The sequence below is a fragment of the Lottia gigantea genome (assembly GCF_000327385.1).
Source record: "Lottia gigantea unplaced genomic scaffold LOTGIsca_127, whole genome shotgun sequence".
NCBI lineage: Eukaryota > Metazoa > Mollusca > Gastropoda > Lottiidae > Lottia > Lottia gigantea.
Window position 1 is genome coordinate 62,673 of NW_008707370.1, and position 27,603 is coordinate 90,275.

The 27,603-nt window shown below is 32.1% G+C and overlaps 3 protein-coding genes across 3 annotated transcripts in view; 1 reads left to right on the plus strand and 2 right to left on the minus strand.

The window, feature by feature from the left end:
* Nucleotides 1-881: 881 nt before the first annotated feature.
* LOTGIDRAFT_224863 (hypothetical protein) lies at nucleotides 882-13,941 on the minus strand. The gene is made up of 19 exons (XM_009048682.1): nucleotides 13,819-13,941; nucleotides 12,009-12,194; nucleotides 11,702-11,770; nucleotides 11,389-11,484; nucleotides 10,731-10,839; nucleotides 10,081-10,173; nucleotides 9,341-9,422; nucleotides 8,650-8,802; nucleotides 8,100-8,237; nucleotides 7,517-7,609; nucleotides 7,188-7,238; nucleotides 6,884-6,939; nucleotides 6,462-6,608; nucleotides 6,266-6,343; nucleotides 3,734-3,821; nucleotides 3,483-3,570; nucleotides 2,856-2,976; nucleotides 2,216-2,332; nucleotides 882-1,936 (listed from the first exon to the last, which is right to left on the minus strand). The coding sequence occupies exons 2-19, from the start codon at nucleotides 12,182-12,184 to the stop codon at nucleotides 1,859-1,861; spliced, it is 1,833 nt and encodes a 610-aa protein (XP_009046930.1). The 5' UTR covers nucleotides 12,185-12,194; nucleotides 13,819-13,941; the 3' UTR covers nucleotides 882-1,858.
* A 1,436-nt stretch (nucleotides 13,942-15,377) lies between these two features.
* Nucleotides 15,378-21,577, plus strand: LOTGIDRAFT_92630 (hypothetical protein; the record flags this gene model as incomplete). Its single annotated transcript, XM_009048683.1, has 13 exons — nucleotides 15,378-15,560; nucleotides 15,922-16,083; nucleotides 16,556-16,679; nucleotides 17,175-17,281; nucleotides 17,839-18,008; nucleotides 18,318-18,428; nucleotides 18,674-18,754; nucleotides 19,088-19,175; nucleotides 19,539-19,621; nucleotides 20,045-20,237; nucleotides 20,609-20,698; nucleotides 21,032-21,126; nucleotides 21,481-21,577. Coding segments are annotated over 13 exons (1,584 nt in total), but the record flags the coding sequence as incomplete, so codon positions are not given.
* A 4,754-nt stretch (nucleotides 21,578-26,331) lies between these two features.
* LOTGIDRAFT_172101 (hypothetical protein) overlaps nucleotides 26,332-27,603 on the minus strand; it is a gene marked incomplete at both ends in the record, with an annotated part of 2,028 nt that continues 756 nt past the window's right edge. The window contains 3 exons of the mRNA XM_009048684.1: nucleotides 26,332-26,390; nucleotides 26,752-26,926; nucleotides 27,159-27,257. Of these exons, the coding sequence (XP_009046932.1) occupies nucleotides 26,332-26,390; nucleotides 26,752-26,926; nucleotides 27,159-27,257 (333 nt within the window). The remainder of the gene's footprint in view (nucleotides 26,391-26,751; nucleotides 26,927-27,158; nucleotides 27,258-27,603) is intronic.

A 27,603-nucleotide genomic window follows, 5' to 3' on the forward strand; every position in this document is an offset into this window, starting at 1 on the left:
ATTCAGTAGCCAGTTTTAATATTTTTTTTGCAAATTATAATAGCAATGCCACAAAATTCATCTCAAATTCCTATAATAAATAAAAAAAATGGAATTACAAGAACCATTGACATTGTAGAGAAAACAGAATGATGTACATGCTTAAGATGGACGGGTACGAAACAGAGAGTTAAAATTCTGTTAACTTAAAGGGATACTACGTCTTACAATAAACATAAAATTGACCAATAAGAGCCAGTAGATATACCTGGTGTCATAAATAACATAACAGGATCCTTATATAATCCGATAAATCCAAAAAACTTAATAAAAATGCAATTAATTATTGAAAAACGCTTAATATTATGATTAAGTGTTTTTCAATAATTACTTAGTTTTATGAATTTTCCAATTTTCTAGATTTTAGAGGGATTCTGTTGTAACTTTATTACTCCAGGTAAGTTCACTGATGAATATATACTCATATTGACCTTTCTTGAGAATTATATTTTATGTTCATTTTAAGACGTAGTATCACTTTAATGACTTGGATTTATTAATGAGTTAAATTCTTTTATTGAGAATTATAGACATTGCAATAAAGTTTACCGGTGTAAAATATACAAAATAACATACCATAAACAAACAAGTATAAAAAATAGACAGAGTTTGGCAATATTAATAGACCAAGTGTAATCAAGTCCAAAAAAGCTGACCTGTTTATTTAAAGGGACAGTTTTGTCATTCTGGGGGGTATCATATTTGCGATCTTCAGATGTACTAGAAATGTACGAAAATCATTTAATTCTTTCAAAAATATCTCTAGAAATTTCACAGAATCCGAAGAAAAGACGTATAATTCTGGACATACATGGATTTGAAGTCTCAAATTTCGACGGTGAGCTGTAAACATGTACTGATTAGCTAATATTCCTGACTCAGGTTTGATTGGTCAAACGGATGGGGAAACAGTCCCTTTAAACAGGCCAAAAAAAAAATATTGATTGCAAAATATACACTCTAAAACAATTATTTTCCTTATTCTTTATCCATTTTCAACAGTGGAGGGATTTTTTATTTCTTTTATCTCTAATAAGGGATTGAATCCATCGAGCCTGTTGCACAAAAATCTGGCCAATAAATTTATCATAAAATGACTGAACCAAAAAAAAAGGCTGTTATTCATTTATATAAATATTTGAAAAGAGTATTAAATAAAAAAAACACCAATTTTTTTTTTTTTTTTTTACAACCTTTTCTTTTAAAATATAAACAACCCCCAATATTCCTTTAAAATATTTTATAAAATAAACAAATTTTGTCAAAAATCCATGTCCTGCTTATTACATGTTACTTGGACACATATTAGTTGCTAAGAACATTGGATTTGATTTATCGTGTACAACCAAACCACGCCCCCAATCGTCATACATTCTACAGGCCTTGGTAATATAAGTGAGAGATATTACATATTCAAATATATATAAATATTGTCCAATCTAAATTGGCCCTGGAATATTTTTAGGAAATCTCAGCCAATCAAATCAAATCACACCTTTATAGTCCCTTTGTTAGCACCATTTTCATTTCCACACCCCCAAACTGAAGTGTTTATTACGGGTTGATAAGACTAAATTAAACCAATATTCGAATACAATGGATTTGATTGATTATATGAAATCTTGAAGACATTTTGACCAATGAAAAGTAATATATCAAAATCAAAGAAATTGGATTTCCTCACCATTTATTATATTATATCCAATGCATTTGGCTAGGTGACATGTAAAAGAATGACATGGAATTTTGACGATGAAATTAACAATTGGTACAAAATATTCCTTTGAAGCTAACTAACTAGAGACACACTTCTCCTGGATTATTTGGTTATTCCCAATTCTGGTTGATCTTGGAATGTTATAGAACTTCCACATTTATGTTGCTCAAATATCACAACCTGTAATAGTAAAACACAAAAAGTTGCTTCAGGACCATACGGCAAGGCTTTTGTTGTTCAAGTGCACTACAACAAAACAAATCTCAATATGGCCTCAGTCCTCATTAGCCTAGTCTTAAATGATAAGGGTACAGTCATAGAGTTATTATTACAGAATGTATATAACTCTATGGGTACAGATTATAAGCAGGCAATTACAACTACTCTCCTAAGGGAGACAACTGTCATTTTAAGACCACAATAAATTATTCAAAGCAAGAAACATAAAGGCAAAATTACCTCATTCTGTCCAGTTTTAAGAACAGGTGCTGGTACAAATAATGTAAGTTGTGGACCAACATTCCAATATCTCCCTAGATTAAAACCATTGATTATAGCTATACCTTTACTCCAACCCTGTCAAATATATAAACAATCCATTGACAGTATGGTTTTACATATTTTGTTTCTTTTTTCCCTGTGGACTACCTCACATCATACAAACTCTGTCTAACACCTTGACAAGGCAGTTTTTCTGTATCACCGAAGTTTCTTAATCCAGCAATTTGATTGCATTGTATGCAAGCAAATACAGCCAATCAGAGCCCTTGATAATAAGACTCTTAAATACCAATTCTTTAATTGGTTTTGTAACAGGGCATTTGATTGGCTATATTTTAAGCACTCACAAGAGAGATTAATCGTATAATCAAAGCTTGACACCAGGCCATGTACGGCTTTCAACAAGATGTAAGAAAAAGTTTATTATAACTTGACATTAAGTAGAAGACCTCACTTGATATCAAACATCAAATACTCAGTTTAGCAAAAACTTAGCCACCAAGTGTGATGGGTGAGGAATTTCTGTTAATGACGGAAACAATAACATCTAACAGAGTCTTTGATTATGTCATATTAGTATTAATAAGGGAGATATTACCTTCATTTTGAGGAATGTATCTTGTGGTTTGTCATTCACTGTTAAATATGATCTGTATAACCCAGCTGTAGATTCATCCTGGGACCCTTCATATTTCTCCCATTTCTGTGAAGATGACACTCTAAAATAAAATGCACAAGACTTGAGGTTGGTTAGGTTACACAATTGGACACAAGACAACATTGTTAAGTAAACTTGTTATAAGAAAGGCGTTAAGCAGTAAGACGTCTGTGGTTTCTGCCATTCCAAAAAAAAAAAAAATATTGATGACGTCAATAATTGCAAAATATGCTTTATCACATAAGGCCTTATTCAATTAGTGACATCATCAAACACTTAGATTCAGTGGAATTGCAGAGACCACAGATGTTTGATTAAGAATTAGAATGGTGCAAATTGATGCTATCAGTGTCTTCGATACACATAAACAATTTAGAAATCCTTTTCCCATTCCCTTCAAATTTGGCATTGCTCTACTATCCAATTGAAACATCTGTTTTTGGCCACAGATGACTTTGGGATTATGTTTCTTTTTTTATTTAAACTCCTTAAATATATTACTGTTTTGTTTAAATACATAATATAAATTAATACAAATTATTTAAAAAATACACTAATAAATCATACCTTTTAATGAAATCTTTGTCAAAATCTAAGGAGAAAATCTTCCAGTCTGATAACTCAGTGTTGTCCAATGAGACTGACCCATGTAATCCTATTATCATAAGGGGAAAACAAACCAGTTATAAATAGTAACACACATAAACATGGGCTACTTCCTCCAAGATAGGTGTCAGCAAAGCAATGGAGTTGCTAAGGGTCCCCTCCTCCCCACACCTCCTACAACAATGCTCATAAAATAAGATGTATGATCTTACCTTTTCGTTGTTGGTTCAACATATCTGAGAAGGCATCAATGTAATTCACTCGACCGAGATTTTCTACTATTATATCTACTACATCATTCTACAAAGAGTTAATAATTAATAGCATCAATTTGTACTATTCCAATTTTCAACCAGACGTCTATGATTACTGTCATTCCACTAAAACTTAGTGTTTGATGACATCACTAATCGCGAAGGGCCTTATGTGGTAAAGCATATTTTGCGATAAGTTCTAGTGGAATTGCAGGAATCACAGACGTTTGATCGAAAATTGGAATTTTGCAAATCTATGCTATAAGAAAACCTCTTAACAATTCCCTTAAATTAGTTTTTGGTGCAATTACAAAAACCAAACGTTTTTCTGAAAATTGTAATGGTGCAAATTGATGCTATCAATGTCCCTGATACACATAAAGAATTTAGAAAACCTATGTAAGCCTACAATAACACTTTTTTCAGTTAATTTATTTTAAAAGAATATAAGTCAATATCTTCCAAACTTTCACTTTTTTAAGGTAAACAAAGTATGCTTTATCATTTCAAAAAATAAAAAAATGAAAAAAATATTTTAGATCAAAAGATGTCTTAATTGAGATTTGAACCCATGCCTTTGAAAATGCCCAATGAAATGTTTCAGATCAGTCTCTGATTCCATATACATTGCAAAAAAAAAATGGGTAAGGATTGCGTCAATGGGAGCCTGGGTACAAAGACCCAGATAGGTCTTCATCTGTAATCTTCTTCTTTGGTCTTTAAAGCAAGTTTAATCTCTAAATTTTAGAAATACGAAGAACCCATTTAACTATAGCCTTACCCACTATACACTATCTATATAAACTATATATAGCTAGAAGATAGAGTGGTGCAATACCTATAGTCTATTTCTTATATGTTATTTAATATAAGATAATTATTTCATTTTATATCTCGACAGAGTACTTCTAGACTATAGTCTATTTCAATTAAGAGACAAAAACTTATTCAAACCTTTCTTGGCCTATTTAACTTCATAAAAAGATCATTTTGACCTTATTTGAGATCATGTACATAATTATATAGACAAAAAAATGGTCTATAAAAATGAATATTAGATTAAATTGATTATCTGATAAAATGGTGACAGCTTTTGGGATTTTTAATATTTGAGCTAGTAATAAATGTGCAAATAAAGCAAACTCAATGATATATTAAAATAACAATATGAAATACTACACTGATATATTGAAATAACAATATGAAATACTACACTGATATATTGAAATAACAATATAAAATAGACTGACATATTGAAATAACAATATGAAATACTACACTGACATATTGAAATAACAATATGAAATAGACTGACATATTGAAATAACAATATGAAATAGACTGACATATTGAAATAACAATATGAAAATAGACTGACATATTGAAATAACAATATGAAATAGACTGACATATTGAAATAACAATATGAAATACTACACTGACATATTGAAATAACAATATGAAATACCACACTGACATATTGAAATAACAATATGAAATACTACACTGACATATTGAAATAACAATATGAAATACCACACTGACATATTGAAATAACAATATGAAAGACTACACTGACATATTGAAATAACAATATGAAAGACTACACTGACATATTGAAATAACAATATGAAATACTACACTGACATATTGAAATAACAATATGAAATACTACACTGACATATTGAAATAATATGAAATACACCGACATATTGAAATAACAATATGAAATAGACTGACATATTGAAATAATAATATGAAATACTACACTGACATATTGAAATAACAATATGAAATACTACACTGACATATTGAAAAAACAATATGAAATACTACACTGACATATTGAAATAACAATATGAAATACTACACTGACATATTGAAATAACAATATGAAATACTACACTGATATATTGAAATAATATGAAATACACCGACATATTGAAATAACAATATGAAATAGACTGACATATTGAAATAATAATATGAAATACTACACTGACATATTGAAATAACAATATGAAATAGACTGACATATTGAAATAATAATATGAAATACTACACTGACATATTGAAATAACAATATGAAATACTACACTGACATATTGAAATAACAATATGAAATACTACACTGACATATTGAAATAATATGAAATACACCGACATATTGAAATAACAATATGAAATAGACTGACATATTGAAATAACAATATGAAATACTACACTGACATATTGAAAAAACAATATGAAATACTACACTGACATATTGAAATAACAATATGAAATACTACACTGATATATTGAAATAACAATATGAAATACTACACTGATATATTGAAAAAAACAATGTGAAATACTACATTGAAATAACAATGTAATATTTCATATTGTTATTTTGTATAAAAATTCCAGTCCAAGCTTGAGCACAAGCTAATTGCAGACAGACGGACAATTTAAATTTCGTGTGGGTGTGAAGTATGCATGACTAACCTGTTTAATATGTGTATTAACCTCCAAGGATATACTGTTCGTTTCAAATACTGCTACTTCTCTAGAATTAACAAAAACCTGAAACAGAACATCACTCCCCAATAAATATACAGAGCAGTAAAACATTCAATTCAGTACAATTCCTGCAATTTTTTGTAAATAAATATTGTTATTTTACAGAATCTGGGTAATTTACCTGAGCTCTGTCATTCATTGATGTGAAGCTTAGATGTTTCCCAGCATTCATAGTTTTACGGTAAACAATATATCCATATGATTGTCCATAACCGTTACCTAAATCCAACATCTCCATGGTTACCACTGACTGACTCTGTACTGTTTTCTAGAAAATAAAAAAAAATTTCACTGAATCTCCATGTGCTTCACCAAACTATTGATTTCAAATTTTTGAACCTTCATTCAGATTTCTTACCAATTTGTGGAAGTATTTGATATTGGCTAAAATCTTAATGCAAAAATGGTGCCACACAGTTGAAGGCATATAAAAGACATATCTGAGGGTAAAAAATGAGCACTATACTCGCAAATATATAATACATGAACAGCAACTCAGAAAAAAAATTCTCTTGACTTTCCCACAGCTCTGATGCTACTTACTGTGACAAGCTGTAGTATATCATTCCAAGGAATAAAATTTTTAATCTCTACTGTTCCTGAAATTATATCAAAAGTATAGGAATCAGTGTTGTATATTAAAAGGACTTTTAACTTTTTCATAAACAAGGGCACTAACTCATTTTAAATTTTTTATATTTTTTTGATTTTTGATAGGGTTCATCTGTTGGTGATAATAAAAAAATTTGACAATGTTTTATTAAAATGGTTGCCTTTGGCAAATGCAAATATTGACCAATGGACAGACAGTTATGGGTGATGCCGATAACAAAAAAAGTGTTCTCACCGTAGCTGTTTTTAGGCGAGTTTGGTGGAGGATCTGGAAGACTTGTGATTCCTGTCAAAATCAAACAACAAAAACAGTCAACACAATTCATCACTATTGGTTACGATTCATCACTATTGGTTACAAGACAGTACAAGAATCATGCAGAATAGTGACTCTTGTTCTGAATTTCAAACTTTTTGTTAACACGCTTTCCTGGATCACCTTTATTAAGCAAAATGGCGTCATATTTTTCAAAGCACCCTTGACCTTCTACCAAACATAAAATAGTTAGGAAATAAAGTCTGAAATATTTTGATATATTTGGGTACATTATGGTTAATACATACCTTGAGGTTTCAAGACATACTCTAAAATAAGTTGTCTTGTTTTGTCATATTTTGGTGTTAAATCTCCAGCTTCTGATAGTGGTGCATCATAATCTAAAATTCGATACAATGAGGTAAAGATGAGGAACCTTTAAACTCAACAATCTATTTTTCAATTCCAACAGCTTGTAAATAGAAACAAGCTCACATTTTAACTTGAATTATCATATGAATTTTGTTTATTTTTTTCAGATATTTTTACCTTCATTGTAATCTAACAGGTTTTCTACCACAATCGCGTTTTAATAACTGTTATTTTTAACCAATCAAAGCGTCATGTAGGATCCGTTTCTTGGTAGCATGGACAAATTTGTGGGATAACGAATTTAAAGAGGCTTTCATATTGCTCAACTTTTGCCATTGCTATTTCAAAATTCGTAATTATTTTATGAGTGACACATTTTGATTGGTTAAAAATAACTTAGTTAGAACAGGCAGCATTAGAAAACTTGATAGATTACAATAAGGATGAAATTTCTTAGAAGAAAAGAAACAAAATTGTAAACTAAATTTATTTAGATTGAGTCCTAATAAACTTGCTTACCATAGCTAGTAACATCAGCCTTGTATTCACCAAAATAATTAGCTCCTGCCATAAAACCAAAATTGGTTCCACCATGGTACATATAGAAATTAATAGATCCTTGTCTTTTAAGTATTTCTATTACCATTTCTTCATGGTCTGTTAAAAAGTTAAAATGCAATGATAAGCATAGCTTAAGAACTAATAGGTGATGGAATCTCTAATGCAGAAGCTTTGGCATCATAAATCCCTTTGTCCCATTGCCTGGCACAATCCATTTTTCTACTGACTGAGCATCCCATTATCCTAGTTTTCCAGGGATTGTAGCTCTTAGTGTGTATCAGGGACACATATGGCATTGATTTGCATCATTCCATTTTTCAGTCAGACTTCTGTGGTTCTTGGAATTTTACTAAGATTAAGCGTCACTATCTCAAAGGCCCTTACTTACATATCACTAACAGCTTTTCCTCTTGTAAAGTTAAGGAAACCTCTATATAAATATGTATATGCAATATAAGCCAAATTGAGGGAGCAACGATCTTATGATGTTAATAGACTGATGACTTACAATCAACTGTTTCTGTTTTATGTTCGCCTGCCCAATGATCAAACCAACCACTCCAATATTCCATGACCATGAAAGGAAAATTAGAATCTATCTCTGTTATATGTTTGTATAGCTCTATGTCAAACTTCTTGAGATTTGCTGTTGGTAGAGCCACTGGAAAATAAATAATAAATCAGATTCAAGATTGTAACAAGACTGTGGAATCTCAAAAACGACTGGCTGGATGAACTGATTGATCAACTGATTGATTGACTGATCAACTGATTGATTCACTGATCAAATGATTGACTGACTGATCAACTGACTAATTGACTGAGCAACTGATTGATCAACTGATTGATCAACAGCTTGATTGATTAACTGATCAAGTGATCAACTGATTGATAGTTTGATTGATCAGTTCGTTTTGTGATTGACTATTTGATTGATCAACTGATTGATTGATCAACTGATTGATTGATTGATTGATCAACTGATTGATTGATTGATCAACTGATTGATCAACTGATCAACTGATTGATTAACTGGTTGATTGTTTTATTAACTGGTTGATTGATTGATTAACTGGTTGATTTATTGATCAACTGATTGATTGATTGATCAACTGATTGATTGATTGATCAACTGATTGATTGATTGATCAACTGATTGATTGATTGATCAACTGATTGGAATTTTCAAGATTTCTCACCTTTGAAAAATGGTGCTCTAGCCATACCATGTTCATTATCAGATGTTATTAGTAATTCTTGAACACCATGGTGTCTCAATAACTACAATATAGTTAACACATGCATCATGCATTTCATATTGAACTCATTACCTGACTTAATCATAGCTCGATGATTGCCCTTTAAATCATCAGACGTCACCAATAGTTCTTGAATTCCATATTCTCTAAATAACTTATAATTAAAGACATTTAAAATCGTCAATTGCATAATTTCAGCTTAATCAAAGGGATTGTAAAGAGAATTTCTAAACTATTTATGTGTACAGGGGATATTGATATCATCAATTTGCAATACATGTACCACTAAAAAAACTAAGCATTTTAAGATGTCACTAAGAAAAAGGCACTTAGATATCTTTTGTGATTATAACATCATAAAACAACAAGTTTTAGAACCACAAGAACTGCAGACGTCTGACTGAAAATTTGAGCAGTGCTTTCGGGGTCTTGCAGTCATCTGTTTCCCTTTTTATACTGAAAATCAGATGTGCTGTAAAAACAGCATTTTCTTTATGAACTAATTGCCTCTACCTAAAGGACTTGATACCAGCATGGATAGCAATTGTACCTTTTAATTTTTCAACACAGTTACCCCCTGTCAGTAACTCCAGACGCGCTGGCCAATAGTCATTTGTGCAATAGAATGTCAGAAAAATAGACAGCACCAGAATTTGCGTCAATATAAAATGGAAACCTACATCTGCTATAAAATGTAAATGTGAAACATCACTATGGTATGATCCATACTCATTTTCTACTTGTACCATTATTATAGGTCCACCTCTTGTTGCCTGCAAAAATAATTTACATATTTCACAAAGTGTCTCTGTTGCATATTAATTAATGACCGGAATTTGGAGAGAATTACTGACCATGTCCAAAATTTTCAAACTTACTCTGTGTGCGTCTGCGATCGTCTGCATGCTTGTTGCAAACCTATAACCACTATCTTTTATTAGCAATCATACGCAGGTGGTGATCCATAGTGATTAGAAAAAACTGTAGAATTCAGATGCATTCAGTGTGTATTAAACATAACTTAAAGGTTTCAGTATACACTAATACATGGGGGTAAAAAAATTGCACAATAAAATGGTTATTTGGGAATAAATTTGAAAGGGACAGATTCAGCATCCTTTTGATCAATTGTATCTAATTCATCTGTGCTTGAAAGTTTAAAAGACAGCTAGTCTTTTCTTGAGACTCTGCCATATATAGAAAAGACATATAAAAATATAAAGTGAAATTTCTAGTTATATTTGAAGGGATTAGGCGATTTCTGTTCAGTTCAGGCTATACATATTCAAGACTCAAATCAATACAGTGAACCATGGCCTTTAAAACAGACCTGTAAGTCTTCAATCATTGGTAAAAGATGATTAAAAAATCTCTTCACAGCAGCTTGATATGGTTCATAATTTGAGCGAACTTTCATATTCGGATCTTTTAACAACCAACTATTTAAGGAGTAAAAAAAAAATGTGTTAAAACTATTATATCATGGAACTAAAATAAATATATTAAAACAGAACTTGAATCATGTTGTTACTCAGAGATTCACGCTATGCGGTCTTCATACAACTGACCTATTTTCAGCCTGTGTCCCTACTGAAGATGGACAAGTAGAAATTATTCTCATGTCTACACTTTGAGACGAGTTTGGAATGTTTGTTTAATGAAGTGTGCTTAAGAGCATTAATGATGGAAAGCTTTTCAGTTAAATACAGGTTACATTATTTGATTTTATATTTGTGTAGGCTTTAGGTCTGCTATCAATGGACCAGGATATTTTGTAATTATTATTTTTACAGTTTATGAAAATTGCAAAGCGTGAAACTCTAAGTAACAACGTGTTTCAAGTTTTGTTTTCATATTTCCATAACAATATAACAGCAATATCTTAAGAAAAATAAGCATTTTGAAGCTCTTTTATAAAAAACACTTTGCAAAAGCAAACACTTTGGGCTCAGAAAAATAAACACTTCGTCAGCTGCAAAATTACCTACCTTGGCATTCCACCAAAATCCCATTCTGAACAGATATATGGTCCAGGACGGAATATTACATATAGACCAAGTTCTTGAGCCAATTCAATATATCGTCTGCAAATAATGGCAAAAAATAAAAGGTATTGAAGTTTTCTGTACATTACTAGGCTAATAAAAACTTGTATCAGCTTGTGAAGTAAATATTTAGATTTTATCTTTTATAATATTACAAATTAATAAGCCATTGAAGGATTATAAACCCTGTAATGCTAAAGATATTTGCAATATACAATGTAGCAGAAATAGTTCAAAACAACCAATAATTTCTTACCTTAAATCAAGCATTCCTTCAAAATCAAAATGGCCTGGTTCTGGTTCATGAAGATTCCACGACACATATCTAAAAATATTATCAAATATGCTTACTGACTTTTACTTCTGACTTTACAAGAAATTTAAAATCTGTTACACTGACATGAGTTCATCTCCGTAAACATCGTAAAAAAAGTTCAGATATATATTGAACAATTGCGACTGGCATCAAACAGGGATTCTGTTTCACTTACTAGGATAATGTTGGAAACAACGGCCATTGACAATTGGCAACAAGACCCTAAGAAATAACAAAACCAACTTACGTTTCAATGGTATTCAATCCACCAGCTTTCATTTTCAACATCCTATCTCTCCAATATTCTGGCATGACGCGAAAATAATGCATGGCACCACTCATTATCCATATTTCTTTACCATTCAACATAAATTTTCGGTCTTTGAACTGAAGTCCCATGGACATTATCTTCGAATCTCCCATTTCTGCTGAACTGTAATATAACCTTGATCGTAAATACCAAATAAGGAATAACAACAATGCAAGCAGTACAACATTCTTGACTTGTAGATTCAATTTTCTTGATGTAGCCATTCGAAGTCGTCTGCACCATAATGGTTTAATGATCCACATTTTGCATTCATTTTCACTTTCACTATCTGAAAAAAATATCCATAAACAATTCAATTATTCAGTTAAAGGGATTGTAAAGAGGTTTCTAAATTTTGATGTGTATCAGGGACAATGGTAGTATCAATTTGCACCATTCCAATTTTCAATTTGGTTCCTGTAATTCCACTAAAACCAAGTGTTTGATGACGTCACAAAATATGCTTTATCACATATGGCATATACAAGGTTTCAATTTCAAGTGAAGTGGTCACCCACGATATATACCCTTGATCATCATTGATTGGCTAAATATGTCATTAGAACACCACTGTGATGCGAACAAGTAAGATTATTAGAGAGACAAATAGAGAAGAAATTGTAAATTAATGTTAATTGTATTGTGTTAGTATAACTTATACTAGTAAACCTGTCTGCAACTATCAGATCACTATGTCTACTGCATTATGAGGCCTAGCATGATTAGGCCTTCAAATTACCCTACTCTCTGAAAACTGTAAGCTCTGATTTTTTCTTACAAATGCAAAAGACAGTACAATAAACGTAAATCACTGGCCTTATAAACCAGCCAAGTAAACGCTGCAATATATATTTTCAGTGATAACTAGTCAAAATAGTTCAAATTCAAAAAAATATCGTATGATTTAATGGATGTGCTACGTACCTTTTCACTGTAATTCTTTGACAACAAATGGGACGTAACTCTTTTTTTCTTTACAAAACCAGACTACATCAAAGTACATACAACTAAGCTCTTAAAGATCCTATAATACTAATCCTGTTGGTCTCAAGTTTCCGAGTTTAAGATTCAAAGCATATCTTAATGTTTAAAATCAGTTCCTAGGCATGTTTGTATTGAAAAAATGTTTAAAATCTAATATTTTTCACCAAAAGAACACCCAGGACATTGTAAAAACAGCATGTTTTTCAAGTGAAATCTATGTTTGAAACAATGTTGAAACATTTAAAAAATATGGACTTGACTGAAGAAAATTTAAGAACAGATCTTAACAGACAATAGAAAAAACACTATTAACTGCAATATGTTTTTGGGGGTTTTTTTTGTAAAACATTCCATACACAAGAGATATAAAAATACACGGTCTCATTAAAGGGATAGATTCGCCTGCATTTTCTGCGGTTGATTTGGGTCTTGAATATATATAAATAGTCTTCAGAAATACTAGAAATGAACAAAAATCGCATAATTCCTTCAAAAATATCTCAAACTAGGTATGATCTTTCTATTTCTATATGTCTTTTCTATATGGCAGAGTCTCAAGAAATGACGAGTCGTCATTTTAACATTCAGACGTGAATTATTCTGGCCACACGTGTGGAGTTGAAGGCTAAAATGTCTCGACAGTTAGCTGTGAACACTATTAATGATTAGCTAAGCTAAGAAATTCCCATTTCTGAAACTAAAGTAAAATTGGTCAAACGAATGGCGAACTGTCCCTTTAAATGAAATAAATCTGCTACTATACCTGAAATTGCACGTCAATGTGTCTGGCGCAGTTTGAATCCTATTTTCTGAGTGCTCATTCAATCTATCTATTCCCCCACGCCAACCTCTGTCGACCAAAGTTCATTCGAGTAGTTTATAAATCTCGTACAAGCTGTATATTCAATACCCCTTTTATAATGCTGAATAAACAATTTTTACTTCAGAAAGTCGAGAGATAAAATATTAGGTTAGACACCTCAAGGTCATAATAGATGGAGGACTTTGAACCGGGTCCGATTCTGAAAGGAACTGGTTCTTACTTGAGAAATTTGTTGAGGATTTCCCTCATAGCACACTGCATTGCGTTGACTGTCTTCATTAGCCTAAGCATGTGCAGAAAATTATGGCGATAGCTCTCTTGCAATAGATGACGTATAGACCTAATAATCTCATGTAAGGGTGGAGTGGGAATTGAATCTTCTGCTCCTTAATGAAAGGTGATATGTCACTTATAAAATATTTATATAATATCCCCTTGAAATAAAAAACCGTAGACTCAAAAAGTATACTAAGCTGTTTATTAAAAAGAGATAAATTTAATAATGGTGTCGAAAACTTAACAACAAGACATTGGTTTGGGTATAAAATCCTCATCAGGACAAGTGTGACTAACTTAAATTCCAATGTGACTAAATTCCAGGCAAAGTTTTCAAGTGAACTCGTCTAAGAGGTGAGAGAAGAGCATTCAACAATGAGGACCCTCGACTCAAATAAATCCTACATTAAAGAGTGGCTCATAAAAGCTTGTCTGTCCCGGACACATAAGAAACACATCGAAAGGAATTTTTTGGATTTTTGGCATCATAATTGTATGAAATATGACTACAAATAGTTATCTCATCGTACGATTTGGTAACTTAAGTTTAAACTTGGTTATATACATTGGCTGGGTCAATTAATTTGATCTAAATTCGGAACATTAATTGATGCAAAAATCACTTCTGAGCAAATAAAAAACATATCAATTCAGTTACAGTTATAAAATATATTTTGATGAAGTTATGCAATTGCTCAAAAGAAGTGGGTACTTTTTAAGCACTAAAGAATTCGCCTGTATTGTGCAATCACGTGATGTATCATGTGATTCAACATAACATTGAAAAACAAAACTTCATACGAGGAAGATATTAATAAGAAAAGAACCATCTTCATCTCTTTTTTCCTTCCTTCATTATATTGGTGAATGGTAAAAAGGTACGGACATTTTTATTTCTAAAGTGTATAAGAAAAGTGGAAATGGATTTCGTTTTTAATTTAATTCGGTCGTTGAAATGTTGTATAAAACTTGATGAAAACTTAATATTCAATAGGTCTTTTGAAATTTTCTTTTTCAGGGAATAGAATGTAATGTAGAATTTGAAGAAGATGAAGGTTTTTGGTATACTCGTAGTCTTCCTTTCAATAAACATCATAAATTCACACATCTTGAAATTCCAATCATTAAAAACAGCAGACGTGAATGATTACATCCAGCAGAAAACCATCGAAAATTATCAATTGAGTTATGATAACACTGTAACCAAGTTCGTGAAGAACCCAATCACGCGCCGTATTCTAGGATCAGCAGGATGTACAGCCTGTAAACTAGGCGTAGGACTGATTCAAGAAGTAGTAGCCTCGTATAAATCTGAGGAAGAAATCAGAATTCAGATAGAAAGATTGTGTATTTATTTAGGTATTGAAGATGAAAGAGTCTGTGAGGGATTGAGTCATGAATTTAAGGTTAGTTGACTCAAATGGAATTTTTTTTTTAGTCCAATATCAAATCAGGACATTTGGCAATGACTTAAGGATAGGAATAAAAAAATTAAGATGAGACAATTCAAATTTATTTCTTTTCGGTGTGAATATCTTTTGTTTTGGGTTTTTTTTTTAGGGAGACTCCACTTGTTATCTATGATCTGACCAAATTGTTATGCCCCTCATGTTCTGGGTCACATAATATTCAACCAATTGAATGCTCTGGTTTATGAAAAGATGTCTTTACAGAACTGAATGTCCTGATTAAGATTTTTTATCCGAAACGTGTCGGCAACATGAGAAGAGTTTTAGTCATTCATACCCATAAATGTTCCACTTTCAGGATGAAGTTTTGACAGTGTTTGATAAACTAGTGTTAGGACCTAAAGAAGTCTGCTCCATATTGATAACTGACTGTGGAGATCCATATAATCCCTTAGATGACTGGAACATTACCCTTCCTGAAACACCCAAACCTCCCATCACTCCAATAAAACCACCTAAGGTAAGTTAGATTATTAGCTACCAGTTTGTCAGTCTAATTAAAATTAGACCTAACTTCCATTTGTATTTTATTAGTTTCGTTTTGAATGTTTTGTTAGCTATTAGCTTTGTACGTAACCATGGTCTAACACTGTCCTTCTTGACTTTTCATTCTGTCAACCTTTGATTGACCTCTGTTTTAACCAATCATGTGGCTGCCTTTTTTAGTGACAGAATAATGTGGCTCAAACAATAGGTGCATTCCGAGGTGTATTAGACTAGCGGTCCACTTGATAAGTCTGCCAGTTTGCATATCTTCAATAGCCCATAATGAATAGGTGGAGGAAGAAGGATGTATTTCATTTCTATTTTCTTTCCAGAATATCCCTAAACTATTATAAGTTTAATTTTGTTTCCTGTCTAGCCCTGGAAAATTCTGTGCACAAAATTAGAATGCTGAAAACTCCATTTCATTTCTATTTTCTATACTATAGCCTGGATCACCTGTAAAGAGAATATTACAGCTCTCTGATATACATCTAGATGTACTATATAAACCTGGTAGTAATGCTGTTTGTAATGAACCATTGTGTTGTAGACCAGATGATGGTCAACCAGGTTAGTTACCAGCTAATGTTCAAGGCTGTAGTGCATTCGTCACTCTGCAAGGTGAACAGACTGATGCGAAGCAAAGCAGTTAGAAGCGATATTAATGTCTTGTTATCAAAATACAGACGCTCAATATCTTCAATATACAGACGCTCAGAGGAGGCACAGCGACACACTCGTGAAATTTGACTGTATTTTTTACCAATGGCAGCTAGCAGTTGTCTACTGTTCAATTAACATGCAAAAACAAATCCTCTGTAGCAAATTATTGATTCATGCGCTGTCCTGATTTGCTTGTAGTGTGAACGAACCCTGTAAGGGGGTCAATGTGGATCTAAGATACTTAATTGATAAAAAAAGAATGCATTTGCGTCCAATATGACAGAGACAAACAGTAAAATGAACATCAACTTTAAATTATGAGTCATTCAGAGTAAGGTTATGCACCAAATTGATGATGCGCCATAAACCATGGCCAATAATTTCATATCAATGTTATTCCAGGTAAAGGGGTGCCAGGAGCTGGAAAATGGGGTGATTATAGAAACTGTGATACACCTATCTGGACATTGAATAATCTGTTTGAACATCTCCAACAAATATCACATCAGGTAATTAACAAATATCACATCAGGTAATTAAATAATATCACATCAGGTAATTAACAAATATCACATAAGGTAATTAAATAACATCACATCAGGGAATTAACAAATATCACATCAGGTAATTAACAAATATCACATCAGGTAATTAACAAATATCACATCAGGGAATTAACAAATATCACATCAGGTAATTAACAAATATCACATCAGGTAATTAAATAATATCACATCAGGTAATTAACAAATATCACATCAGGTAATTAACAAATATCACATCAGCTAATTAAATAATATCACATCAGGTAATTAACAAATATCACATCAGGTAATTAACAAATAGTCCTACTAGTCTCCAAATTATTATTATCTATTCAAAAGAAATTTATTTACTTTTTTAGGCATATCGAAGTCCCCTAAAATATTTTATTTTTTATTCTCATCTGACTTATACGGTTCCTGCAATAAGACAAGAACCTGACCAGATGACGTCACTTTTTCAAAAACCATATAACCTTCTTATATAAAATTACAGAAGGGTGTAAAAATCCATCTCATTTCAGTTTGATATAGTATATTGGACAGGAGATTTACCAGCTCATAATATCTGGAATCAAACACGTCAAGATCAAGTAGATATATTAAAAAGATTACATGATTTGTTTGTGAAATATTTTCCTGATAAAACAATATACAGTGCTCTTGGAAATCATGAGAGTTCTCCAGTGAATAGGTTAGTAGTTATAGATTGTTTCTTAATGTTCACAAAGTCTTTGAAAACTTTGAAATTTGGTTCCTGAAAGTCTTTAAGAACAAACTTGCTTAGTAGGGAATCTTGAAAACAAAGGTGTAGTCTTATATGTTCTTAAAAACAATGCAGAAGGGAGAAAGACATGGCTAATTGCTATGCAGTTGGAAAACACAAAACAATAAAATCCTTGAATTTCAACTCAAATGTCCTTAAATTTCAACTCAACAGTCCTTGAATATTTCAGTTAATATATATGTTCACAAAGATCTTTGCTTGTTTGTTTTTGATCAGTTTTCCTCCACCATTTATAACTGGTAACCGATCTATAAGTTGGTTGTATGATGCTCTAGCAGAAGACTGGTCAACATGGCTGCCAAATACCACTATTTCTACAATTAAAAGGTAAAAACATTTCTACTTTACCACTTTTCAAAATCAAATTTAATGTCCTGTTCTGTAACAATACAACATATAGTGAATTTTGCTGTATTTTGCATGAAGTGCCGGCATATCGCATGGCAAGCACAGGTACATAATGCCAGTGATTACAAATACACAAATGTAAATTCAAAGTAAAAAAATGAGAGAGCCTTTTGGTGTCTGCCCCAAAAGCAAAGTAAGATAATTTTTCTGTTTTTTTTTTTCAGAGGAGCATTCTATGAAGTGTCACCATTTCGTGGTTTTAGAATAGTGTCTATTAATACTAATTTTTGTAACAATCGGAATTGGTAAGTAGCTGACTTTCTCTAATTCTGCTTTTTACCGTACTTGAATATGTCATCTTTCCTCCGTCTTCATTAGCCAACATGCTGCAGAAAAGTAGGACGTAATACTCCATTCATTTCATTTCTCATCAATCAAGTTGACCCAGTAGAATATGGGAAAAACAAGGAATTATCAATGCCTAAAGAATTGGTGAAGGACCAGGTGGTAGACAACATCTTCATCAACTTAGAAGGAAACAAGACTATATCAGACAGTAAATGGCGCAAATTGGAAGCTATAAATATTTCACTATGAAAAGCCTTGAATCCATTAAAGTTGTATGAATTGTATTGCAGGTGGTTGTTACTCAATGCTACTGATCCTGCTGGCCAGTTACAGTGGTTAATAAACATCTTACAACAAGCTGAAAACAACCAGGAAAAGGTAACTCTTGTCTGCAATGTCTTAAGAATAGGTCACTATAATACAATTGGACACAGGACTAAACCAGCAAGGTGAAAACGAGTGTGTCTACTTCTGTCATTATAGTCACAATGACTGGATAGCGTCTTATGTTTGATTGCAAAATGATAGGATTTTGATACTTTTAGTTCATTTGGATGCAGGTCAGAGGGAAAAAAAGGGTTTCTGCTCTCTTCATTTGGAAATCTATTGAGATAACTTGCATAAAAACCTAATGGCTGTCAATCTTAGCATTGTAACGAATATGATAGAATTTTAGATAATGATGCACGACTATCAGAATCAGGGGACATAACATAATGGAAACTGAAATGTTACTTGCAGGTACATATTATTGGTCATATACCTCCAGGAATAAAAGATTGTTTACGAGCCTGGAGTTGGAATTACTATAAAATAGTCAATAGGTTGGTAATTTATATCAGATATATTTGTTTAGGCATAAATTCATTTATATAACTGTATAAATGAGGATGACTCTACATGACATCCATGATCTGACAAAATTGTTATATATCTCATGTTCTAGGCCATATAATATTCAACCAATCAAATGCTCTGTTCAATAAAATATGTCCTTACTATATTTTTCGAATAAGTTTGTAGAATTTTTGATGTTATTAGCAAATATCAACAGAGCTGCATTTAAACAGTTTTTTTCAGTTTGAAGGGTTAGTAAACTGAGGCAGAGTCTGCTACAGATCTGTTGAAATTTTGAAATTGTAAAGACTTATGTAGATATTTTGGCAAATTTTCTTTAAACACTGATATTTTCACCTTCCTAAGGCTGATTTGGTGCAGACATAACACTCAATTTGATTTCTTTTCAGATATGAGAGTACAATAGTTGCTCAGTTTTTTGGTCACACACATAATGATCATTTTGAAGTATTTTATGATGAGAATGATTTAAAACGACCATTAAATATTGCTTATATAAGTCCCAGTGTAACACCCTATTCAGATTTAAATCCTGGTTTTAGAATTTATACAGTGGATGGTAATTATAATGGTTCATCATGGGTAAGATATTGACTTCGCTAACCATATATTTGCGAGTATAATGCACAGTTTTTATACACAAAAAAGAGATGGTAAAATTTATTATTGGCGATGGCCAAAGTTTCTTAGAATTTTTTTGAATATTGACTGTCAATCATTCAATCAGTCAGTTTTTCATGCAATCAGTCAATTGTTCAATCGGATTTTCATTGAATCAGTCAATTGTTTATTTATATATTCATTCAATTGCTCATTCATTCATTCAATTGTTCATTCATTCAATCATTCAATTGTTTATTCATTGTTCATTCATTCAATCAATTGTTCATTCATTCAATCAATTGTTCATTCATTCAATCAATTGTTCATTCATTCATGTATCTTTGTTTCAGGCTGTGTTAGATCATGAAACCTATTTATTAAATTTAACATCAACCAATATGTATAACACTCCTAAATGGACTTTAGAATATTCTGCTAAAGTAAGTCATTGTTTGTATCTTTTACAGCTTCAAAACAAATCAAGGTTGGTTTAGGTCTCGCTGGAATGTATTTGATAAGCAGTCAAATTGCCAGCTCTAACCTCAGTGTGTGTAAAACACCATACAGTGTGCAATCAGGGAAATAAGGATTAGGATTAGCCTATTTTTTTTTTCATTTTCAAACTATCAAGTACTCAGGGCCTCAGTTATTGTCCCAACGACTACGGGTCCTTTTCCATATCTGCATCTTTATCACTGACAGGGAGAGACTGGGTAGAAAAATCAGGGCCTTCATCCAGTGGTATATTGATAAGATGTCTTGTTTTATTTCAGAAAGCTTATGGAATGAATGCATTAAATCCAGCAGACTGGGATATTCTCATAACTAAAATGTCAACCAACAATACCTTATTAAATACTTTTTATAGGTAGGTCTGCTGTCTACTTTAATTGTAGACAAATTAGCAGTCAGATTTTTATTATGAAAAGTGATAAAAGAAAGATAATAATACTCATGAATTATATCTACTCAAAAGGATACAAAAGATACTTTATGGCATTTGTATGCACATAGGATATAATGTATGGCGCTTATTGGCAGAATTCCAGATTCCTGTTAGAGATCTGTGGTTCCTGTTACCAAAAATTACCAAAAGCATTTTCTTGAAAGATCGAAATCGTGTCTTTTGAACATCATACAAATATGCTTTCAGAGCTTACAGCTTTAAATGTATTGTATATTTTCTTACAAAAAGTCATAATGCGCATGTTTCTATTTATAGATATTATTTTAAATCAAGACCAGACGGTAGTTGTGATGAAACATGCAAGAAGAAGGTTTTGTGTGCGCTACGTAGCGGTAGATCACATGATGAACGGTTTTGTATATTTTGAATAAGAAGCATTTCTTTAAAGGGATTGTAAAACAGTTTTCCAGCTTTTTCATGAGTATTGGTGTCATATATGGCATCAATCTAATTGTCCTACAGATGTCTGTGGTTCCTGTAGCTATAGAAATGCTTTACCACATATGCTGTCACTTTGGCAAAGGCTGCATATAAGTAGTGATAGGTTTTTTGATAGTGACATCATAAAAAACTTAACTTGGGTGGAATTGCAAGACCCACAGACGGTTTGATTGAAAATTGGGATGTTGCAAATCAATGTTATCAGTGTCCTCGATACACATTAAAGTTTAGAAAATCTCTTTACAATCCCTTTAAGTGTTTTGTCTATAAGGGGCAGAATGGAAGACAGGCCTAACAGTGGGTATTCAGGATTTGTTCTTGATAATCAACAGTAATGTATGGTCTAATTTCTTTCCCTTTTCTAAATCAAAATACTATTATTATTATTATTGTAAGTTGTTGTGTTATGTTTTTTATATGCATAATTGTTCAAATTATTGCCCTGAGTAACAACATGTTTCAGGTTCTGTTTTAATCTTTCTAATCAATTTTTATAATACTCAATTTTGTGAGTTGTTCATGAATTCTCATACTTATTCTATCATGTTCATATCAAAAAATGCTATGTAGATATTTTGATACCTTTTGTACATCTTGATCTTATCAAACTACTCGAGTCAGAAGTCTCCTGACCCTTGATACCAAATCAAATTTTAAAACTGTGGAATAACTCATTTGGTACGTAGTTGGATTGTCATTTTCTAGGCGTGTAGGTGTCATGGTTTCATTTTATCCTCCGAAGAAGAAATTCTTGGATACCATTCTGTTTTTTATCAGCTTTTATTTTCAATTTAGCCAGGTCAGTTATGGTCTAAAGACGGCCATCTTGAACATTCATCCATTTGATGACACTGCCAGCCAATCAAATTTCTTCCCTCTCCAACACTGGGATTTGTAAACAAGAGGTGCATTCAGTGTCTAAAGCTTCTTGGAATACACCTTTTGAATTCTAGAAAAAACACATATATTTATCAAGATGAGATCAATTATTGTGTTCAATGATGTATAACTTGAGTACTATTTTAACAGTGGTATTTCTATATCACTCTACAATTGATGTATTTAGAACTATTTTAACAGTGGTATTTCTATATCACTCTACAATTGATGTATTTAGAACTATTTTAACAGTGGTATTTCTATATCACTCTACAATTGATGTATTGAGCACTATTTTAACAGTGGTATTTCTATATCACTCTACAATTGATGTATTGAACACTATTTTAACAGTGGTATTTCTATATCACTCTACAATTGATGTATTGAACACTATTTTAACAGTGGTATTTCTATATCACTCTACAATTGATGTATTGAACACTATTTTAACAGTGGTATTTCTATATCACTCTACAATTGATGTATTGAACACTATTTTAACAGTGGTATTTCTATATCACTCTACAATTGATGTATTGAACACTATTTTAACAGTGGTATTTCTATATAGCTCTACAATTGATGTATTGAGCACTATTTTAACAGTGGTATTTCTATATTACTCTACAATTGATGTATTGAGCACTATTTTAACAGTGGTATTTCTATATCACTCTACAATTGATGTATTGAACACTATTTTAACAGTGGTATTTCTATATCACTCTACAATTGATGTATTGAACACTAATTTAACAGTGGTATTTCTATATAGCTCTACAATTGATGTATTGAGCACTATTTTAACAGTGGTATTTCTATATTACTCTACAATTGATGTATTGAGCACTATTTTAACAGTGGTATTTCTATATTACTCTACAATTGATGTATTGAGCACTATTTTAACAGTGGTATTTCTATATCACTCTACAATTGATAAGTAAATCGTTTGTATGTTATCGTACAGTTGAATACATAGGTCTTTCATATATTATAGTACAGTGCATTCCAGTTCATTCATTCATTTTACATAAGGGAGATAACTCATTGATCCTATGATGTGTATGATAATCAAACATAATCTGCCATTTGATCTTGCCTCTGAAGCTTGCTCATTTAAAAGGATAAAGTCGTTTAATTGGGGGGTTGATTTTAGTCTAATTTTAGTAATTAAAAGTACTAGAAATGTATGAAAATCGCATAAGTCCTTCAAAAATATCTCAAACTAGGAATTTCCTTTCCTATTACTATAGATGCCTTTTCTATATATTTCTTAATAAATTTGTCTGTTTATTTTTGTCTTCGGTGTGCTATTTCCCAATGCAAAATTCCACACTTGTTTTTTTTTAGAAACATCTAGATTTTTATTATTTTATTTTTTGATTTGTAATAGTTAAAACCATTTTTTTGGCAGATTTGACTTTTCGTTTTCAAAATTATTTACACAATTTAACTTGGCTTATGCTTTTGTGTGCAAATAATTCCCAGGCACCCTAACAGTATGTTTTATTTGTTATGTCTGTCTAGGACTATTTGCTTGTATCAATCTTTAAAAAAAAAATGCTACCAGATGATGTGTTGCTTGTTTGGTATTCTTAAGATGCCTTACATTTACCTTTTTTGTTATATCCAAGTGCCTTGCTTTGCTGATATACCGTAGCCTTTTTTCACATTATTGGTTATTATATATTATTAAGTACCATTATTTTCTTAATTATATTGTGTTTATATAAGTTATAGCATTGACTAAGACCAGGGTATTCAACTTGGCGTAGGATATTTACCACATTTACAATTACAGAAAGAGATATGTATATATCTATGGCACAATTGGAGCTCCTAAAGGGATTGTAAAGAAGTTAATTCTTTTTTAAAAATGGGTACGGGGAAACTGATAGCATCAATTTGAAACATTCCAATTTCAGTCGTTGGTTCCTGCAATTTCGCTAAAACTATGACGTCACTAATCGCTAAATATGCTTGCATCACATTAGTCCCTTTAGTGACGTTTACAATCCCTTTAAATAAACCCCCTCCCTCCTTCCTTTCAGAAAGCTTATTCTGAATACCTATCTAAAGGATGGACTTGATTAAACAAGATTTTTAACAAAAATATGACAGGGAACATTATGTCCTATGTCTATTGCATCAAGGGTTACAACGATAGCCGACTCTGTCACCTTTGAGTATTAAAGATGATGAAATCACACCGTTAATAATAAAGTAAAGGTGAATCTAATATCACAAAATTGTGTTTTAATTAAATTGTTTTCTGATTACTTTAGCTTATTTCTAAAATAACCAAGAAAAAAATAATCGAAGAGATCATATTATGTATTATCGGCTATTCTAACGTCTGTATATGACGATAAAAATAATGGAACGGATTTTTATGACGGACCTCGGCATTGATAACAATTTTTAATACATTTCTATCACAAACCAATTAAATCATATCTTAGGTCTACTTTTAAAACACATTAAAGGAGTCATTTCTCTGTATTTTATCGTTGTCAAAGTTTTCAGATAAAGGGAATACAAACTTTGTGAAACGATGGACAATGTTCATTTAAAAGGCTAAAGTGGTCTAGATATAGGTAAAATCTAAATTAAATCAGATTAAAATTTCGTATCTTTTTTCTAATATATTCTAATCTTACAGCTCTTATACCACAGTCGCGTTCTAATAACGTCATTTTAACCAATCAAAGCGTGTCATGTAGGACACTGTGAACGTTGAACATCCATCTGCAGTTGGAAATCGAAAAGTCAGCTACTGCCAAAGGACCTGGAACCATTTCTGTCCACGACTTTTCTTTAAAATTTGATTTAAAATCGAGTGGGACAGCATAGGGTTGTACGCCCTACGAGGCAAGATGCCTCTTCGGGATAGCTCTAAGGTTAACCATCGGATGGCGTTTTTATGTATCTTCGTTAATCGCGTAATCTCCACCAACATCTAACCATAAACTTAGCTAATTTGTAAAAAAAATGAAATCAATGGAGTTTTACGTCCTACTTTTCTTGTTCGCTAATGAAGACGGGCAGGGTGCAGCCTGTAGCACACAGGGCCTCGGTTTATGTCCCATCCGAACAACTAGACGCTTCATCACTTACCGGGTTGAAAAATCCGAAGGTATTATCTCGACCTATGTCGGGATTGAACCCTGGACCTTCAGGTTAGCGAGCAAGCGTCTAACTCACACTAATATAATTCTCTGCAGTTTTGTTTGACCACTGTGGATACTTGGAGTACTGAAATTCGAAGCATTGCACGGAGGTACAACATATACAGAGCCATTGACTAATATTAGACTCTCACATTATCTGACTTTTCTACTGCTGACCTTCCCAACCATCTCTTATGTATTTCTCCTGACCATTTACTCTCTCAATTCTCTGCCTTACCACGCTTAATATTCTTCCCTTCATGCGCATTCGCAGCTCATTTGCGAGTGGCTGGTAGCTATGATAGCTCAGTTGCATGTGTAGATCATTTGACATTTACAATCTGAGCTAACAGAATTCTCCGAAATGTATGTTGAGTTGACGTCAAAACGCAGATGCATAAAACTCTAAATTGTTTCAAAAATAATTCTTATCAGTTTTGAATTTTATTATCAACAAAACATCCATACATCCATTTTTATATATAAAAATATGGTTAAAAAAAGAAACATCTAAGGTACATATTTTTGAGATTCATTCAAATCATAAAAATTTCGTAATCCTGCTCAGAAAATCGCTGGTGTTTTTATATATAGATGTTAATAGATCTCATTAGGCCATTGCACTTCCGCTTTTGTATGGTTCACAACAGAAAGCTGCTTGAGGGGCTACTGAAAGACAAACAAACAAATAACAGTCAATGACTGTAAAGTTATAACGAAATCTCATTTTATCGAAATGAAAGTACAGGTGGCCCGATGACTCTGACCCTATCCAGTTCCCATTCGTGTATCACGTCTACACGTTTACATCGGTAATCTCGTCGTTATTTCCATAGTTACTCGTTGTAATTACATGGTTATTTGTCGTAATTTCTATGGTTACTCGTTGTAATTTCCATGGTTACTCGTCTAAATATCTATGGTTACTCGTCGTAATGTCTATGGTTACTCGTCTTAATTTCCATGGTTGCTCGCTGTAACTTGCACCGCAATATGGAATGAGCAAATGTCATTGAAAAAAAGTACTTACCTGCTCGTTTGTTTCGGCTATTTTCAACGACTGGAACGTCTCGGATTACCCAATGGGAGGTGACATTTTTACAATGATCAGCAATAACATCACCACCAAACTTTCTCAAGATTTCAGGATGAATGGGTTCACGGGGGTATTCAAAAGTAAATTTCTTTGGATTTCTAACTTTTCCCTGTAATAATATAATGAAATGTAAATGTGTTTCAAACTAAAACATGTTGTTACTAAGAGTGCAATCTTCAGACAACTGATTTATTTCAGTCTGTGTTCCTAATGAAATGTGACTAGTAGTTCTTGTTCTCGTGTCTGCACTGCGCGCAATAATTCTTACTTAATCCGAACACGATCTGTATTTTGAGGTCTTCATTAACTTTCCTGATACATTTGATGTTTATCATACTTACAGAATGGGAGGCCCATCTCTTCAAACCTTCATCAAAAGTATCGTCCAAAACATCGATGAAACATTTATTGGCAGTCAAATCGTGAAAAGCTAACAATTTCTGAAAATAAATAGGTAAAAATCCATAGAGTTTCGCTGTTTCGCGGTCCCAAACACTTTTCTAAGCCAGGATGTTCCGTTTCTTTTCAAACAAAAAACTTAATGAATTAATATTCCCCCAATCGCTATTCTGATCCATTTATGTATTGAGCTGATAAAAATACTCATCCATAGTATGTCAAAATGGAGAGTAAAAGTTGTTTAGTAGTGGACTTCAAAGAGAATATTCAAATGTTTCGAAATCATTTCGCCATCATTTCACATCGCCTCAAACTATGAAATTAAACAATAAGCCTGTTTTCCTTTAATATTCGCCTATGTCGACTAACTTATATTTCCTCCAATCG

What these genes read in the sequence shown, in the direction of transcription:
- LOTGIDRAFT_224863 (XM_009048682.1), bottom strand. Translation starts at nt 12,184, where the DNA reads ATGGGAGATTCGAAGATAATGTCCATGGGACTTCAGTTCAAAGACCGA. An exon ending in ATTTACATTTTATAGCAGAT is followed by an intron (nt 9,423 to 10,080) that starts GTAGGTTTCCAT and finishes ACTATATTGTAG; the next exon opens with TTATTGAGACACCATGGTGT. An exon ending in TAAAACAGAAACAGTTGATT is followed by an intron (nt 8,238 to 8,649) that starts GTAAGTCATCAG and finishes ACTTTTTAACAG; the next exon opens with ACCATGAAGAAATGGTAATA.